The 20,641-nt window shown below is 47.7% G+C and overlaps 1 protein-coding gene across 1 annotated transcript in view; it reads right to left on the bottom strand.

Annotated features, from left to right (window-relative positions):
* Nucleotides 1-510: 510 nt before the first annotated feature.
* Nucleotides 511-20,641, bottom strand: part of LOC311229260 (scavenger receptor cysteine-rich domain-containing protein DMBT1-like) — a gene marked incomplete at both ends in the record, with an annotated part of 53,363 nt that continues 33,232 nt past the window's right edge. The window contains 2 exons of the mRNA XM_084315327.1: nt 511-619; nt 1,639-1,801. Of these exons, the coding sequence (XP_084171453.1) occupies nt 511-619; nt 1,639-1,801 (272 nt within the window). The remainder of the gene's footprint in view (nt 620-1,638; nt 1,802-20,641) is intronic.

Here is a 20,641-nt window from a genome sequence, read left to right as displayed (position 1 = left end):
GTTAAACTAGTCTGCAGACCTGCTCTTACCCAGAGAGTTAAACTAGTCTAGAGACCTGCTCCTACCCAGAGAGTTAAACTAGTCTGCAGACCTGCTCTTACCCAGAGAGTTAAACTAGTCTGCAGACCTGCTCTTACCCAGAGAGTTAAACTAGTCTGCAGACCTGCTCCTACCCAGAGAGTTAAACTAGTCTGCAGACCTGCTCCTACCCAGAGAGTTAAACTAGTCTGCAGACCTGCTCTTACCCAGAGAGTTAAACTAGTCTGCATACCTGCTCTTACCCAGAGAGTTAAACTAGTCTGCAGACCTGCTCCTACCCAGAGAGTTAAACTAGTCTGCAGACCTGCTCCTACCCAGAGAGTTAAACTAGTCTGCAGACCTGCTCCTACCCAGAGAGTTAAACTAGTCTGCAGACCTGCTCTTACCCAGAGAGTTAAACTAGTCTGCATACCTGCTCTTACCCAGAGAGTTAAACTAGTCTGCAGACCTGCTCCTACCCAGAGAGTTAAACTAGTCTGCAGACCTGCTCCTACCCAGAGAGTGAAACTTGTCTCTGGCCGTCTTGGCGTAGGACTCTCGGTCATGAAGAGCATAAGGGACAAACACCCGCTTCACATGTCTGAAACACACAGCACAGCGGTTCTGTAGAATAGCACATAATTGAAAATCATAACATAGAATAGAATAACATAGAACAGAATAGAATAGCATGGTCCAGCCAAGGTGTAACAAAGGGCGATGCCCTTGCACAACCAATGTGACAGGCATTGTTTCGACAGCGCCTTACCTTTGTTAGGGCCACCGTGACTGTCAAGTCTCTGGAGCGTAACAGTAAGAAGCATTTTGTATAAAAGTATTCTGTACTTCTGTATGACAACTATTAAAGAAACTTGAAACTTGTATGGAACAACAGAAAATAATAACATAGAATAGAAAATAGAACAGAATATAATAGAAAATAAATAGAATAGGATAACATGGCTTTCACACAGGTTCTGCTTTGTGGTTGCAACAATACTTCCTCTAGACCCCTACGCTCTGCATCTTCTGGCCGCCTCAGACCTACTCCTATCCGAGCTCCGGTAGGGTCATCAAAGAGAAGTCGCCTATTCTCAGTCCTTGCCCCACAATGGTGGAATGAACTACCCACCCCAGTTAGGACAGCCGAAACCCGTCCAATCTTTCGGCGTCGACTAAAGACGCACTTCTTCAACCATTATCTGATTTTTTTTATTACAAAAGAAAAATAAACATAAAAAGATCATATATAACCCTAACTAACCTTACTGTCATGCACTTGTCCTAATAAACTAACCTACACACTGTACTACTCAACACCTTGATGAACATTGTTACTCAGCTGATAGAGTTGTGCCCTTCCTGCTGTCTTGTCGTACAGAACTTGTAAGTCGCTTTGGACAAAAGCGTCAGCTAATAATGACTAAATGTAAATGTGAATACTTAATCAAATCTAGCTCTTGGGAGACATGGAAAACGTTTTAAACTAGACTACAACCTACATTTATTTTAATCGTGGTAGAATAGTTCATCACAAGAATATAGAAAACAGAGAATAAACAGTCTGTGTCACAGAGTATGATGCTAGAGAATAATATAACAAACTAACTTAAATCTTACTTTCCAAAGAAGTCTTTGATGGGCTGTTGACAGTGTTCCAGGTAGCCACCGCCATGGAGGGTGGAGTTGGACACCAGCAACACTCTTCTCTTCATGTTTGCTGCAAAGACAAGACGGAACCACTCTGTCCAAGATCTCACTTCTGTTTTTGACAGCTGGAAGCCTGGAACAGAGGTCAAGGTTCAAAGTGAGAGTGAGTTCGCTGACGGAGCTGTTTAAAGTCTATAAATCATAGCGCCTTGCTCCGCCTATTGGACTATGCGCGCGCCTATTGCGCACGCTGAAATAACTTGTCATGCACCTTACATCTACCTGGCCACGCCCATTCATTCATTCATCCATTACTTCAGCCATTTTTAGCCAGTAGATGGTTTTGGTCTTAATAGTTCTAGCATTTAGCTTAAAAAAAACCTTAGCACAAAAACACAGAAAAATAGTCAAAAGTTAAGTAAATTACTCTCTACCATTATGCATCATGTAACTCAGCTAAAAGGAGCCATCAGGCCATCAGGATGCTCAATGAATCTATGCAACACTAACCCATCCATTCTACATTCATTGCACACACATCCACATGCACACACTCACTTTAAACATTCACCTTAACATTCAATTTAGACACTTTACTTTTTAACACTACACCAGTACACCATATTTTATCTATTTATTACTAAACGTTTTGCACTACCTTGTTGCATTTGTAACTTTTTTCTACGTTTTGTATATTGTATATTCTGTATAGTGTTTGGTCTTTATTCTTTTGACTTTTTTTTTGCTGTATGAAGCACAATCTCTGGCATTTCACTGTAATGTACATGTAGCTTATATGTGACGAATAAAACAAAACTAGGAAGAAAGAGAACGACATCTATTTTTCTCCCATCCCAATTTCGTATCGTCCAATTCTACCCTCCCCTGTCTCGAACGCTGTTAGGCCATGCCTCCCACAAGCCGGCTGCAATGTGGACGAAGCCTTACATCACGTGTCCCCTCCGGTACTCGAGGAAGCAGCCGTCGCATCTTTTCACCTGCACAGCGCGATCTCTCAGCGTCGGGGGTCTGCGTGGGAGGGCACGCCGCCCCCGTCGCTTCCTGATTCTGCTGCGCAGGCGCACCAACCGACCTGTAGGAGTCGCTGTCCACAACGTCCGATCCCCACCCATCAGCTTCCCACCCCCTAATACTGCCAATTGTATTAGTATGAACGACCAGCCAAGCTGATAGCAATGCGGAGAGCTGGGCTCGAACCCAGCGTCCCCTGCATTGGTGGTGAGCGCCTTGCCCACTGCACCACCTAGCCGCCACCCTTTTTTCTTTTCTTATTTTTTGTCTATTTGTTTTAAATTTTTATTTCTATATGATACTATGTCTTTATAATTTTGTATGTTGAACTGTATTGTCTATGTTGTTGAAATTTTTTTAATTAAAAAATAAGTAAAAAAAATTAAAAGTGATTGATTGAACTTCCGGGTATGACAAGTAACTATAGGAGGTCGCACATTTTAAGCTCAGCTGCTAGCATGTAATTTAATCCTACAAAACTTGTTAACAGAATTCGGCTATAGGGCGACAATAATGTGGTCAAGAGGCATGGGCCCTCATTTATCAAGTTTCCTCAGAAAATGTTCTATTTCCACACGTAAGCACAGAATTTAGAATGTGTGCACGCAAAAAAAAAAACGGGATTTATCACACGTGCGTACACAGGTCCTACGCACACCTGTCATGATAAATATCACCTTGCTTCTACGCTAAGGCTTGTGCACACTTTCACGTATTTGCATACCAAAACCGCCCCGATTAACCATATACGGTAATGGAACACCCCCATGAAATGTGGAAAAATGGACTAAACCGAGACAGGCTGACAGACGTGTACACGTACGGTGATGTCGGATATGATATCTATTAACCATTGCTGCCTGGGCAGCGCAAACACTAATAAAGACCGTGCTGGAATATGACTGCCTTTTTCCGTTTTGTTTGATTAATACCCAGGGATTAAAGTTCTCCTCAATTTTATTCCAAATCGCGACGGATTTTCCGTCAATTTTCTACCTGCTGCATATGATTTCTAGAGGCATACAATCTATTTTGATGTCAGTATTGGATAGCCTATATAAACAATAATACGAGAGCATATACAAGAACAATGAATCTCACTGCCATGTATGATGTAGCCTGCCTATGTGATCAATACAAACTGAATTCCATCATGTTTGTGTGCGGGAGCTCACAAGGCTGTTGTCACAATGGGTGGTACAGTAATAACAGTCTACACAATATCACGATGGACCATGCCATGTAGCCTATGTTCTATTATGACATGATCTGTGACGACAAATGTTCTAGAATGTTTGATTATGACACCATACTCTGACAGCATGCCTATGATCAATAAAAACGCGAACTTGAATCCCATCATCATATTTACATAGTCTGTCCACTATCTTTATTACTTTGTTATTCCCCCCCCCCCCATCTATGTAAAGCGACCTTGCATGGGTCTCTTGAAAGACGCTATGTAAAATGAAGCTATTATTATTATTGTTGTTGTTATTATTATTATCATGTCTGTGTGAGCTCAGTGAAGTTTCAACGGAGCGAGGTAATCTATTCTAATCAACAAATTGAAGTAGAAAGCATTCCGTTGTGGCCAATCTTATTTGGAAACGACACAAAATAATAGTATGTCGCTTTTTATTTGAAACAATATTTAATGGCGTTTGGAGGTGGGTGTTCTGCTTCTGCCCCCCGTGCCAAACAAGCAAGCCAACCTCTTGTTCCCGCATGAGCCCGTTATAATTACACTACTGTCGCTATTTTACAATGAACTATAATGAATTACGGATCATACAGAAGTTGAACACGCCAGTGTTGGAAGTAATGCACGGAAGCAAATCTGGTATGTCATAAATGTATAGATGTAGCAGTACTGACTATCTGTATGTCATGTATGTCATATATGTCCTGATGAATTGAAAATGGGGGACCCTGATGTAAACAAGACGAAAGTCTTTCTCTGGTCTGCATCCTCTTAACAATTGTGTGTATTGAGCTGTACTGTATTGTACCCATTCTGCAATCTGTTAATAAAGTTTTCAATCAATCAATCAAAGCTTATTTCCGCGTTGAAACTAATGCATGAACTGAGGAGCGCTTATGCCGTAGTAACGATATTCTACCACTGGGCGTAAGCTAAGCATGCTCAGAGCTGTGCGTAGACATAAGCACAAAGTCAAGCACAAGTTCAAATTGATAAATCCCACACTTTGCTTAGAAATGGTCGTACGCACGGCTTAAGCACATATCTGTGCGTACGTCACGTTGATACATGAGGGCCATGGTTTCTATCTTGAGCCTTAACTGGCGTGGTTTATTTATTCACATGAAGAATAGCATTTCTACAGGTCTCCTCTTACTGAGAGGCTTGGGGGAAGAGAAAGAAGTGGGAGGAGACATCTCTATTTATACTCGCCACCTGGTGGTACTCCTGAGTTTCTCCGCCTAGAGCGCCCTCTGCAGATAGACAGTTACTAGTGTAAACAGTTATATATGCAGTTAGACAGTTACTAACAATCCTACACATAACCTCTGCCTTCAACACTCCCACTTAGGGTTTAGCATACTGGATAACTTCTTGGAAAAACATTTTACAAAGGAAATAATATAACCCAAAAACATCAAAAGAATATGGCAGTCAATATCTACACACCAAACATGGCCTCTGCAAATCTCTTCAATTTCAATTTGGAAGCGGGTTTCGTCATGGCGTCTGCTACCATGTCGTCCGTTGGACAATACATCAGTGTCATCCTTTATTTTTTTTTTTTTTTTGAAGCACCTGTTTCTGGTGTAAGCGGCTTCTTGCACCGCATAGTGCCATAGGCTCTTAGGTAAGTTACTACCTACTAGCTTACACCTAGCCATCTCGAAAAGAGTGCGCCATTCTCTCTCTGCCACTCCGTTCTGATGTGGGGAATATGGACATGACGTCTCGTGTCTTATCCTGTTCTTCCTCAACAGTGATTAAAACTCTCTGTTTGTGAATTCGGTCCCGTTGTCGGACCTCAGACATCTTACTGTACCATAAGGGGCTATGTCCGCCAGGAATTTTTCCGTGGCCTGGAGTGTGTCACTCTTTGCTTTAAGAAAGTAAACAAACACTGCCCCTGTGCACACCTCTGTAAAAGACTGTACGTATCTAAAGCCTCCTATGGACTCGTTCCTTACTGGACCGGCAAGATCTGTGTTAACCAACGCAAGTGGTACTTTTTCTGTGGGATTTCTGTTTCTCGATTGAGCAAACTTCCCCTTTATGCACACGACACATTCTTTATCAGGTCTACGCTTTTCGCCTTCAATGTGCATGCCCTCTGTCACTGCTTGCAGTTTCAGTAAATCCTCGTAATTACAATGACCCATAATCTCATGCCATGTCTGAATATCGTGGCTGATGGTTACTTTACACATATCATTGTCATTACACACAGGTAATACATTCTCTGATACACCTCTATGTCACTGTACGCCGGCGCCCCCCGCTGTCCGTGAGGCATACCTGTGCGTCTCCTCTCTCTTTCGCCAACCCGTAGGTGCGCTTTCCGTCTGCCAGCTCCATGCTGTGTCTCTCCGGGCGGAAAGTTCTGTCAAAGTTCTTGAACTGGCTCCTGTCATTGATGACGTGGGACGACGCACCTGTGTCCACGATCAGTCCCTTCCTTTGGGCCTGTTGCAGCTGCGTTGGCCTGGTGGCGTACGCTGTCTGCGCCCTGGGGATGAAGCCCTCTCGTTCCGCTACTCTCCAGTCGTCGCCTCGATCCGTCTCACGCCGACCATCGCCCCCATCTTGTCCATGCGCGCGTCGCGTGCCCTGGTCGCGTTTCTTCATGCACGCTCTGCCTGCGTGCCGCGTGGATCTGCAGGAGCCACACCAGACAGTCCTCGTGCAGTTACTTCTCCGATGGCCTTTCTCTCCACATCGCCAACACGCCAGCTCCGTCGTGGTCCTGGTCCTCTCCCTTGGCGTCACTCGGGCCTTTAGCACCCTCTCTCCCGCCTCCGCGGCAGCTGGGTGGGTATCTTCTGAGGCCTCAAAGTTCCTTAACTTAGCCTTGAACTGTCCCAGCGGCATGTCCGCTGAACCGTGTGTTACCAGGAGTGTGAACGGTTTGTACAGCTCCGGTAGTCCTCTCATCATCATCGCCATCATTAGCCCATCGCTTGGTGCTTCTCCGGCACTCCTCAATGGCGTCGTGATCTGCTCCGCTCTGTTGACGTATTCGGTCACAGTCGTCAGTTACGTCGGGTACAAGCCACGACGCCCCGCCCACGCACAGTCAAACCTAGTCCAAGCCACGAATACCCGCCTCAAACCTAGTCCAAGCCACGAAGCCCCGCCCAGACGTTGGGCTTGCGGCTCTGCAGATATACCCTATTGGCCTCTGCACCTCATCGTATCCGCGCTGCTGCCTCTTGTGCACACCTGCCGAGAGGTCTATGTGAAGACGAACCGGCTTGTTGTATTATAAAGGACCTGTCCCTTGGTCCTAGCTGCCCTCAGTACTCGCTCTCTGTCCTTGACGTTCATGAACTTCATGATTAGGGTCCTTGGGCGTTGAGTAGGGTGGTGACCAGATGCAAAAAGTCCAAAAGCAGGACAACAGTAAGATTTTGGTGTGGGACAGATAAATAATGTAATTTATCTGTCCCACACCAAAATCTAACTGGTCTTCACCGAATAGATAAAGGTTCAATCAAAATAAATACAAAATTATATCTCTCCACATTCGTCTTGGCACTGGTCTGGCAGCCGACTTGTTACCACCTAACATCTGTTTTAAATATTCAAACTTTATCACTTGACAGGAATGTCTTGTGTTCGATATTCCCCGTTAACACAGAACTAGGTTATAGACGCTTGTTATCTCAGCAGCTGCAGTGACTTTGTCCGTCTGGCTATCATCTTTGGGTTTAAGAAGATACATATCCATATATCTGGATCTGAGTTGAGAGTCAAGTGGCGCGCCGATTCTAAGCCCTCTCTCGTGGTTCCATAATTCAGAGCCTCCGGTAACCATTTCTCCAAAAATGTAGTTGCATCCTGGCCCTCTGCCTTCTCCTGTAGCCCCCCCAACCTACGTCAGGCCATCGACTACTGGCACCTAAACCCAGAACAAATCTACTAAAAAAAGAAAAGAAAAAAAGCTAATGGGGATCCTAAATAAACAAACCTGCCGTTATTTCTCAGAATTCTGCATTCCAAGTCCTCCACTTTGTCGAGAAGGCTTTTAACAGTGTTCTTCTCCAGAGTGCTAACCTTGATTGATTGATTGATTGATTGATTGAAAATGTTATTAACAGATTGCATGGGTACAATACAGTACAGCTCAACACACACAATTGTTAAGGGGATGCAGACCAGAGAAAGACTTTCGTCTTGTTTACATCAGGGTCCCCCATTTTCAATTCATAATAACATATCTCATACATGACATACAGATAGACAGTACTGCTACATCTATACATTTATGACATACCAGATTTACAAATACAGTACTGTTTGTGATACAAAAATAGGACCCTGATGTAAACAAGACGAAAGTCTTTCTCTGGTCTGCATCCCCTTAACAATTGTGTGTATTGAGCCGTACTGTACTGTACCCATTCTGCAATCTGTTAATAAAGTTTTCAATCAATCAATCAATCACTCTGGCCTGCCTTGGGGCATACTGCCACCTACAGGCCTAACGGCAGAATGATCTATAACGTCAGTCATGTGACCGGTAGGCGTCTATTCGCTCCTCTTCATAGAAACCAAAGCCGTATGCTTATTGCTTATTGACAGCGGAAGAGTGCGCCCGAGTGCTTCCGCGTTTTCCCTGATTGGCTGCGACACGCCCCGCGGCAGGCGCGGCAGCCGCAGAGCGGAGCGGCAGAGCTTGCGGCATTATGTAGGCGTAATCGCCGATGATTTTCATCCGAAGCTTAGCCCACCTGAATCCCTTCAATTTTTTTTTTTTTTTTTTTTAACATGTATTCTTTCGCCGGTTAAGGTTAGGCATGGTTAAGGTTAAGGTTAGGCATTGTTTCGGAGTTGGTTAAGGTTAGAAGGGTTAAGTTTAGGCGCTGTTAAGGAGCTGGTTAAGGTTAGAGTTTGTCTTAGAGAATGGCAATATTCTTTCTATGGTTAAGGTTAAGGTTAGGCATGGTTAAGGTTAAGGTTAAGGTTAGGCATTGTTTCGGAGTTGGTTAAGGTTAGAAGGGTTAAGTTTAGGCGCTGTTAAGGAGCTGGTTAAGGTTAGAGTTTGTCTTAGAGAATGGCAATAGACAGCCTATTTCCGCACTGCTGCTCTCTCGCGCTGCCGCGGTCACATGGTCACATTGTCACATTCTTGCACTCTTCCGCTGTCAATAAGCTACACGCAAGCCGTATACGGCTCTGACAGAAACGAAACCAAACCGTTAGTTGAAGTTGTGTCGCTGCGCCTGCTACCAACCAGGCAATCAACCTTCTACAACAACAGATTATGTGCCACTGCCTACACCAGTCAGTAAGTACACTTTATTTAAGTAGCACGTTTTAAATGATTGATTGATTGAAAAGTTTATTAACAGATTGCAGAATGGGTACAGTACAGTCAATTGTTAAGGGGATGCAGACCAGAGAAAGACTTTCGTCTTGTTTACATCAGGGTCCCCCATTTTCAATTCATCATAACAAATATGACATGCATGACATACAGATAGACAGTACTGCTACATCTATACATTTATGACATATCAGATTTGCAAATACAGTACTGTTTGTGATACAAAAGTGTCCAGAAAAAGAGTGTATATACATTTGACGTAGAAACTGTACATTGGAGGAGGTTGGGTGGGTGGGTGGGGGATGTACATTGGAGGTGGGGGGGGGGGGGGGGGGGTTGGGTAGGGGGACACACACACTGTACACTGTACACTGTACATTGGAATACTGGCAAAGCCATACTTGGTAATTTACTGTGCAACTGGGTTAGGACATTTGTAGGGGCCAGTTTCGAATTGCAGTCTCCCGTAGGTGTTTTTTGAGAGTGTTTTTGAAAGTGGGTAGTGATTCACATTCCTTTACAGCTTTGGGTAGGGCGTTCCACATTGATGTGGCATAATTGCGAAACGTGTTTAGTCCCTTGTTTGAGCCGAATCTGGGTTTAACATGATTTGTGGAGCTCCCTCTGGTGTTGTGATCGTGGTATTCACTGACCTTTGGGAAGTATTTTGACATGTACATGGGTACCTTGGTCACGTAGTGTATCTTGTGCAGTTGCTATGTAGCAGGGAAACTGCTATTTGTCCAAATGCCCTTAAATAACCAACTGCACAACCGGGGTACAAAGAATAACAACTTTATTAAATAAAAGTACCTATGATAATGATCATACAGGGGACACAGGAGTAATAATCAAGGGGACCAATCGGGTACAAGCTCCCCCCTCTGATGGAACATTCCAGGGCGCGTGATTACACAAACAAGCCGCATTTCTCGGAGACGCTCTCTGATTGGCACTGACTGACGCTCTCTGATTGGCCACTGACGCGTTTGGCCAATCCGTGACGAGCTGTGTCTTTGCCCATTTCCTCGTCAAACAGCCTGCAAACTACCTGGCGTTCTATCGCCATGCTCTAAGACAAACTCTAACCTTAACCAACTTCGAAAGAGTGCCTAAGCTTAACCGTCGTTCCGCATTGCTCTGACAGTCCGGTTCTGTGTTTGTTTGTGTCTGTAGATTGTTGGTGAACAACTAACTTCACAAACAAACACAGAACCGGACTGTTATATTAAATTAATTGATTGCTGTTTAACGCGTCCGTGTCCAGTTGTAAACAATGATGCATGTGATGTAGTTACTGTGTGTTGTTGTAGCCACCGGTTAATTCGCGATTTTTTATTTGTTTGTCATGACAAACCAATTACATAATCCAACATATGTGTTCTGAAGGATCAGATTAAACCGAATATATATATTTATTTATATATATATATTTAATTGTATTTGTATATCCCCTGATATCCCTTGTATATTCCTTGTACAATATGCATTGAATATCCCTTCTAGTCTACTGAACATCCCATAATAGTCTCCATTCTACCATTGGACGAGACCTTGGTGCCAGGTCGCCATACCCCTCAGACCAGGTTCAATCGTACCGCTCAACATGTATGGACAAGTCCTAGTTCCGCGTAGGAATATGTCTACCGCACCACTAATGGTACTATTTGTTCATAGTGCGTATATATACTGCGCTATTAAAGTAGAGCTTTCTTTTAGTCCAGTTCCTTACCCTCCAACAGAGTGACAGACGCAAAAGCCTCCCCGCGAACCACGTGTGGGCAGTAAGGCCAATTCGGCCCAGTATCGGCATTGAGACATCGTGTATATTAATATTTGAATAGTCATATTTGGCACTATATCGTCGAGTTGGACGTATTCTATTAAGCTAATAATAGTCTATTCATATGTAGTGCCTCGTGCGGTAAGAGTTCTATAGTAATCAGCACCCCCATCGTTTCGGGCATCAGCTGGACGCTTATCCAGGGTGGTTGACCCCACGTGAAGCTGCACCCGAGGAGCTCCAGGCCAAAGAGCGAGTGGACCTGTATATTGGATTATTCTACCGACGACGGCTAGCCTTCCACGGCTTGGATTATGCTTTGAGTACTTTGATTATTCTATGGATAAAGGCCAACACTGCGGTGTGTTGGAAATACCCCCCCCCGGAGAGGACGACAGGTGAGAAGACGCTCTGCACGACGAGGTCGCCTCACGTCTCTCCATCGTGGACCGGAGGACGCCGGCCACAGAGAGTCCAACTGCTTTCATCTGTGGATCGAGGATCGCTGGGCACCGGGTCGCACGACTGTGGGCTCTCCCAGGATACCCTCGGCCAGACGGGATACAGCCAGACTCTACCCCCCCCCCCCTCCAGCTGTCCTACAAGCAGTCGGAACCTTCCCCTAGTGTATCCAGCTATATAATCATTCAAGTATCATTGCTATTGTTCCCTAAATATTCCAGGTTGTATATTTGCTTCCTGCGCAATCAGAGATTGGACATTCGATATTGATCTACCTACGAATACTCATTTGCCATAAAAGTGCATACTATTTCAAATCATAAATGTAATTAAGTGATCGTTGTACATACCTTTTGCTATGTATTATTATTAAACGCAGACTTTCGACTTGGTACATTTGTGTTGGATCCGTTTCATCAGGTGGGAGTGTTTATCATAATTATTTATACCTAGTACTGGGTGGCCAGAGTCTAAAGTACAAGAGGTAGTGGTAGTAAGTATCATATCTAACAATACAGTCAGGGAATTGTACCCCTCAGTTACAATTGGTCCTTTGAGCCGGAGGGTAATCAGTGTAATATTAATATAGTGTTATTAATATTAAAATGGCCTATGATGAACACTCCACGAAACGATCCTCCTAACCAACAACGCCCGCGGCGCAAACGACAGCTCCCTCAGTACCTAGAGGCTTACGCTGTCAGTCAACAACCTAGTCTTCTACCAACAGTAAACGCGGTAAAACTAGAAAGTAAAATTATGTCTAACCCTAACGACCAGGCTACCCCGACCATAGAGGCCCCTATGGGTTCTAACGTAACTGACCCAGCTCACGGTGGGGACCAGGGGGAACCAGACATGACTTTACACCCCGCCAATACCGAAGAAGTAGTCCCCGACGAGTCCCGGGAGGAAGACAACACTACCGAGAGAGAACTCAGCACGGAAGAAGATGAGGAGAGCACCGTGGAGATAGAGCTCCAAGACTCCGCACGGAGTACCCCAAGGGACGGCTCCCCTATACAACCGTCTTCTCCCAGCGAGGCAGAGAGGACACTACAGCAGGCATTCCTCGTCAGCCTGAAAGCCTCTACTGAACGCGATAGACTCCAGGGTGAACGCGATCGATTGCAGATACAGCAACGGAGCGAAGAAAAGCACATACGCCTGGAAATAAGACTCATTCAGATGGAAGAGAATATGGCAAGAGACCGGGCCGACGCCCAGCGCGCCGCCACCGGTGCCCAGAGAGAATCGGATCTCACCAAGCGCGAAGCCGAGCGCGACAGAGCACAAGCGCAACTAATAGAACAGCTGATCAGAAGGACAACACCCCCTCCCTCCACCAGAGGCTCCAGGAACTCGTCTAGACATCACTCCAGGGCGGCATCCCCTAGCCGAGTAAGCGACCCTGAACTTGACCAACAGACAAGGTTTATACCCCCCGCAGACCCCCTTCCCCAACCGGTCTAAGCGAGACCCAGCCACCGGGAAGGAGCAGCATACACTGCGGAGAGGCTAAATCAGAGACTACAAGCCCTGGATGACCTAACGGAAGACGAAGAGGAAGAGGAGGAGAACCACGCCCGACGACAGCACAGTACTCTACCGGACCAGGAGGTCCAGTACAGCCCAGGCTATACCCCCGCGGAGCTGCGCTACAGACCCCCGACGCTATTCACGGGTGAGCATGACGCACGACCCGCACCGAGGAACAGCACCTGGACCAGCGGGCCATGGTACACAGCCGGTACCAGCCCACGCCAAGGAGCAGGAGGAGACTCGCCTAGGAGGCCTCTCCCCCAACGCTCGCCGATGTATCAACAATCCGCGTCATACATTGGCACACCTATGGTACCAGACTTCACCCAGGAGAACCGGGCCCAGTATACGGAGCTCCGCATGTGTCTGGAGACAATGTTGGTGGATGTCATTGACGAACGCCATAAATACGCGATACTACTGAAGCATTTAAAGGTACCCCGCGCGCACAACATAGCGCTCGCCTACGCCACTTCCACGACCCCATACACCGCAGCGCTGGTAGCGTTGGACCAGAGATATGGACGTATATGGGATTACGTGATCCAGGAGATCAGGCACATCGACCGCCTACCCCCAGCAACAGACAATCGAGCACTGGACGACCTGTCCATCAGAGTGCAGTCCCTAGTAGGGATGCTGGGAGCGCAGAGGGAAAAGGGTAGGCATGAACTATACGCCAACTCAAATGTAGAGAGGATCTTGGAGAAGCTACCGCCCGCCCGACAGGAGCGCTTTAGGCGGCAGAGAGACCACCGAGACCCTAATGGCCCCGAACCGAACCTCCTCGATCTAGCCGACTTCCTGGCGAGAGAAGTCAGCAGCCTACGGCTAGATACATTCGGACGGAGCACCCCTGGCTCCAGAGAAGGAACCAGGAGACTAAATGATGGAAGAAGATCGGTGACTGTCATGCACCAATCGGAGTCAGTGCCAAGCAGTAGGAGCCACAGTACCCCCTCAAGAAAGGAGAAGTGGAAGATAGTGTGCCCCTACTGTGAGAAAGAACACTGGCTGTCACAATGTGACTCATTCCCCAAGATGAATGCGGAGGAAGCGAGTCAATGGATAAAGTCCAACAGACACTGTTTTCGCTGTGCGCGATCACACATGGCAGCCGAATGCCGCTTAAAGAAAAAGTGCAGTCGGTGCGATGGAGCCCATCTGGACTCCACGACAGTAACAGACGGCGGCCTCCACCCGCACCATCAAGCAGCAAAGCAAGCGTCATGTACATCGACCCCGCCAGCAGCAGCGGAGCCAGAGTGCTCTTAAAGGTAGTCCGTGTGACATTGAGCTACCAGAATAAAGTCATGGACACTTACGCCGTCCTTGATGACGGGTCAGAGAAGACCCTTCTGCTTGCGTCCGCTGCGGCCCAGCTAGGGCTGCGGGGGAGCGAAAACCAAATGACAATTCGGACAATAAGAAGAGATTTGAAAACGATAAAGGGCGAGAATGTCTCATTCTCTATCGCAGCAAGCGGCCAGCCCGAGCGACGGTACAGGATTACAGATGCTTTCACCAGCCAAGAAATAGGACTCTTGCGGTACACATACCCCGTAGCCAAGCTGATGGAGAAATATGTACATCTACGCAAGCTACCGATCCCACTCATAGACGGTGCTACCCCGACACTGTTGATAGGCTCCGACCATGCAGACCTCATTGTCCCGATAGACCGGGTTCATACCGGACCCAGAGGCTGTCCTGCAGCAGTCGAGACCCGCCTAGGATGGACTCTCCAAGGCCCACTCGCCAAATCTCTCAACCGAACCACAGCCACTAGCTGTCTCCACTCCCGAGTCACAGAGGGAGACACCGCACTCCTGCAGCATGTAGAGAGGCTATGGACCTTAGAACAAATGCCCTTTAAGAACGAAAAGAAAGACATTCGCTCTAAAGACGACATCTACGCCATTAACCTCCTCGAGACGGGAACAAAGAGAGTCCCAGTCAGCGGCGTGTTGAGATACGCCACGCCACTCCTGCGGCGGGAAGGGATGCCTACCTTTCACGCAAAGAAAGACGCCACAGAGCGGTACCTACTAAACACAGAGCGGCGCTTAGCCAAGGACCCCGCCCAAGAAAGTGTATACCGCGCTGAGATTGAGAAGCTCATCACAGCGGGACACGTCACAAAGATTGACATTAAAGAGGCCGACCAGACGACTGAATCGTGGTACGTGCCCCACCACAAGGTTCATCACAACGGCAAAGACCGCATCGTGTTTAACTGCAGCTACCAGATCGGATCCCAAAATCTGAATAAAGAGCTATTGCCCGGTCCTACACTCGGCCCCTCCCTACTAGGCGTACTACTCCGCTTCCGCCAGGACAAGGTGGCTATCAGCGGGGATATCAAAGGGATGTTCCTGCAGGTGAGATTAGTAGAGGAGGACAAGCCCCTGTTGCGGTTCCTATGGAGAGAGAGGCCAGGAGATGAGCACCCAGCCATCTACCAATGGGAAGTCCTCCCTTTCGGAACTACATGCAGCCCATGCTGTGCTACATTTGCACTACAGAGACATGTCGCAGAGGACCCAGCAGCGGACGAAGAGGTCCGACACAGTGTGAAGAACAGCTTCTACGTAGATAACTGTCTACAAAGCGTTTCGACCCAGGAAGAAGCCGAGGCTCTCCTACTTAAACTCCGCGCCTCTCTGATCAAAGGCGGCTTTGATCTCAGGCAGTGGGCCAGCAGCGATCCGCACGTACTGCGCAGCCTCTCCTCCGAGGACAAGGCAGCGAGCAGCGAGACCTGGATGGCCACAATCCCAGGAGAAGCCCAAGAGATGACACTAGGACTAGTGTGGCGCTTCAAAACAGATTCGCTCCACTATAGACACAAACCCCTGACCACGGAGCAGGGAAGGTCGACGGCAATACCGACCACCAGACGGAGTGTGTACAGAACACTCGCCCAACAATATGACCCGTTAGGATGTATACTACCGTACACCACCAGGGCAAAGATGATTGTACGAGCATTGTGGGACAAGGACCAGGGCTGGGACGACCCCATTCCCGCACACCTTGCATCCACCTGGAGAGAGTGGGAGATGGAACTTCACTCACTCCCAGGCGTTAATATACGCCGAAGCTACTTCCCACCCACGGTGAGGCCAGAGACATGTAAAATGGATTTACACGTCTTCAGTGACGCCTCCGAGGTCGCCTACGGATCAGTAGCCTACTTGCGGGCCCAAGAAGAGGGGGGAGAGATCTACACAGCATTCATCCTCGCCCGCTCGAGAATAGCCCCACGCAAGCAACAGTCTATCCCACGTCTAGAGCTCTGCGCAGCCCTCGCAGGAGCGCATCTAGCCACGCTCATCCAACGTGAGCTCACCATTCCGGTGCATAGAACAATCCTGTGGTCAGATTCCACGACAGTACTCGCCTGGATCAAATCGGATTCATGCAAATACAAAGTCTTCGTGGGAGTCAGAGTCACTGAGATTCAAGAGTTAACCGGAGAGTTAACCGGAGAAGCAAACTGGCGCTATGTTGATACAAAACACAACCCAGCTGACGTCATCACCCGGGGAATGTCCCTAGATGACTTAACCCGTCATAACATCTACAGTGACGGACCAGCATTCCTCAAGCTCCCGGAAGGAGATTGGCCCACGCCCACCCCGAGGGAAGCAAGTGACGAGGAGGCTGAGAATAAGAAACCCATGTTCTGTGGATTGAGCACTGTTGTCTCCGCAGACCCCAACATAGACGATTGCATTACCATAGAGAGTGCGCAGCAACGGACATTCCTGCGGCACCACCCAGAGATTAAGTCCCCCGCTGATATGTCAGCAGCTGACTACGAGGAAGCAGAACTGCTTCTACTGCAACGAGCCCAGAGAGACTCGTTCCCCGATGAACTCGACTGTCTACAGGGAGGAAAGCCCGTCCCATCAGACAGCAGATTGATTCATCTGGCCCCCGAGAGTGACACACATACCCTCATCAGAGTGGGTGGTCGCCTGCGGAGAGCCCCCAATTTACCGGATGACATTAAGTACCCGATCGTATTGAACAGCCGACACAAGGTCACAGAGCTGATTATAAAGAAATACGACGAGGATGTACACCACGCAGGAGCAGAGAGAGTCTTCGCGGAAATCAGACGTCGTTACTGGATACTTCAAGGAAGAGAGGCGGTGCGACGCTTCCAGCGAACCTGTCTAGACTGCCGAAAGTGGCGCGCGCAGCCCAGCATACCACGGATGGCTGACCTACCTCCATGTCGCCTCCGACTCGGCGACAAGCCATTCCACTCAACAGGCATGGACTGTTTTGGCCCGCTGCACATAAAGAAAGGAAGAGGCACCGAGAAGCGGTGGGGTATTGTATTCAAATGCATGACCACCAGAGCGATACATATCGAGCTCCTTCCGACCATGAGCGCAGACTCATTCCTTATGGCCTTCCGAAGATTCACATCACGGAAAGGAAAACCGTCTACATTATTGTCCGATCACGGGACAAACTTCAAAGGCGGAGAAAGAGAGCTGAGGGAGAGCTTCCAAGCTATGGGCCCAGAACTTAAGACCCACCTCGCTCCAGCCCAGATTGACTTCCAATTCAACCCCCCAAACGCACCCCACTTCGGTGGAACTTGGGAACGAGAAGTACGTTCTATAAAGACAGCCCTGTACGCAGTACTTGGGGACCAGACTGTGGCGGAAGAAGCCCTAATGACAGTCCTCACGGAGATTGAGGGAGTATTGAACTCCAAGCCCCTCGGTTACGTCTCCAGTGATGTAGCAGATGTCGACCCAGTCACCCCCAACACCCTCCTGATGGGGCGGCTAGATCCCGCGTTACCCCAGACAATGTACCGGCCTGAAGAAGCGAACGGCCGACGAATGTGGAGGTACAGCCAAGTATTAGCCGACAAGTTTTGGAGCAGTTTCCTACTGCACTACCTACCGTCTCTACAGACCCGCCAGAAGTGGGTAAAAGAGAGAGACAATTTGACGGAAGGAACAGTCGTCATGATTATTGACCAGTCACTACCCAGAGCTATGTGGCCGGCTGGCCGCGTAAGCAAAGTGATCACCGGTGCCGATGGCAAGGTCCGAGCAGCTGAAGTACTCGTCCAGGGGCGCATTTACACCCGTCCTGTGGCGAGGCTCATAGAACTGCCCCGACTCCCAGACACAATCGATGATGACCATGACCCTATGACTTTGTGAGTTGACTGACCCTTACAGCGAACCCTTGAGTGGTAGACAGTGCGGTTAATCTGTCTCTGCTTAACTAATTGGGTTGGGACCAATTAGGGGGCGGCTGTTCTGAAGGATCAGATTAAACCGAATATATATATTTATTTATATATATATATTTAATTGTATTTGTATATCCCCTGATATCCCTTGTATATTCCTTGTACAATATGCATTGAATATCCCTTCTAGTCTACTGAACATCCCATAATAGTCTCCATTCTACCATTGGACGAGACCTTGGTGCCAGGTCGCCATACCCCTCAGACCAGGTTCAATCGTACCGCTCAACATGTATGGACAAGTCCTAGTTCCGCGTAGGAATATGTCTACCGCACCACTAATGGTACTATTTGTTCATAGTGCGTATATATACTGCGCTATTAAAGTAGAGCTTTCTTTTAGTCCAGTTCCTTACCCTCCAACAGAGTGACAGACGCAAAAGCCTCCCCGCGAACCACGTGTGGGCAGTAAGGCCAATTCGGCCCAGTATCGGCATTGAGACATCGTGTATATTAATATTTGAATAGTCATATTTGGCACTATATCGTCGAGTTGGACGTATTCTATTAAGCTAATAATAGTCTATTCATATGTAGTGCCTCGTGCGGTAAGAGTTCTATAGTAATCAGCACCCCCATCGTTTCGGGCATCAGCTGGACGCTTATCCAGGGTGGTTGACCCCACGTGAAGCTGCACCCGAGGAGCTCCAGGCCAAAGAGCGAGTGGACCTGTATATTGGATTATTCTACCGACGACGGCTAGCCTTCCACGGCTTGGATTATGCTTTGAGTACTTTGATTATTCTATGGATAAAGGCCAACACTGCGGTGTGTTGGAAATACCCCCCCCGGAGAGGACGACAGGTGAGAAGACGCTCTGCACGACGAGGTCGCCTCACGTCTCTCCATCGTGGACCGGAGGACGCCGGCCACAGAGAGTCCAACTGCTTTCATCTGTGGATCGAGGATCGCTGGGCACCGGGTCGCACGACTGTGGGCTCTCCCAGGATACCCTCGGCCAGACGGGATACAGCCAGACTCTACCCCCCCCCCTCCAGCTGTCCTACAAGCAGTCGGAACCTTCCCCTAGTGTATCCAGCTATATAATCATTCAAGTATCATTGCTATTGTTCCCTAAATATTCCAGGTTGTATATTTGCTTCCTGCGCAATCAGAGATTGGACATTCGATATTGATCTACCTACGAATACTCATTTGCCATAAAAGTGCATACTATTTCAAATCATAAATGTAATTAAGTGATCGTTGTACATACCTTTTGCTATGTATTATTATTAAACGCAGACTTTCGACTTGGTACATTTGTGTTGGATCCGTTTCATCAGGTGGGAGTGTTTATCATAATTATTTATACCTAGTACTGGGTGGCCAGAGTCTAAAGTACAAGAGGTAGTGGTAGTAAGTATCATATCTAACAATACAGTCAGGGAATTGTACCCCTCAGTTACAATATGTGTAAAGGCACAACATATTCCAGTTAATGGTATATTTTTTTAATGATTCGTTACGGCGTAATCAATACTTCCATTTGTATAAATTGCTTAAGCGGAGCGCAGCTGAGGAGCTGGCTGAGGAGCGCGTCGCGGCTCATGCGCATGCGCGCGCTCGGCCAATCAGAGCAATGCGGAAGGACAAGTGGGTTGCCGAAAGTATTCACACGTCCAGGGCGCGCGTGCGTTGCGTCACAATCCGTGGGCAATCTGTGCATGTGCATGGGGAATAGCTGCTTAAAAACGGGCTTTTTCACTGCCGATTTAGTTCTGATCGATTAGGAATGGCTCGCGCCGTGTTCAGGAGATTCAGGCGCATACAAGTCTATTCGATCATGTCTCCAGCACCCCCACAGCCGTATCTGCAACCACTTACATCACGGCTCTCATCCACATTCAATAATTTGCTCCCCCCGCTATCTCCTCCCCGATTTCAATGTAACGCGGAAGTGTAGTGGTCTATAGCACGTTAACTTTACCAATCTAGCTGCCTAAAGACTACAAACTGATCCCGCCCACAATTCAATGCGAAAGCCTCATCATGCAGGCGTATACAGTACGGCAAGTGAGTTGTGTCGGTTTGTTAAGTCGATTGCATTCTCAAAGCGTACGAGTCGCTTCGGGTTCGGTTGGAAGTGCGCCGAGACCACCCTCTCTAGGCGGTCTCGGCCCGCTTGTTTTGTTCCGCAACAGAATGCGATTGCTGTGTTCACATATGCCCAAATGAACCGACATAGGGGGGTAAACGCTCCAGGTACCGGAACAACAGCTCCAAACGAGCTAGGTGTGAAAACGCCCTAACAGATTGCAGAATGGGTACAATACAGTACAGCTCAATACACACAATTGTTAAGGGGATGCAGACCAGAGAAAGACTTTCGTC

The sequence above is a fragment of the Notolepis coatsorum genome, assembly GCF_963971535.1.
Source record: "Notolepis coatsorum genome assembly, chromosome: 5".
Lineage (NCBI taxonomy): Eukaryota > Metazoa > Chordata > Actinopteri > Aulopiformes > Paralepididae > Notolepis > Notolepis coatsorum.
The sequence above is the reverse complement of the archived record's forward strand: the minus strand, read 5'-3'. Positions and strand labels throughout refer to the sequence as shown.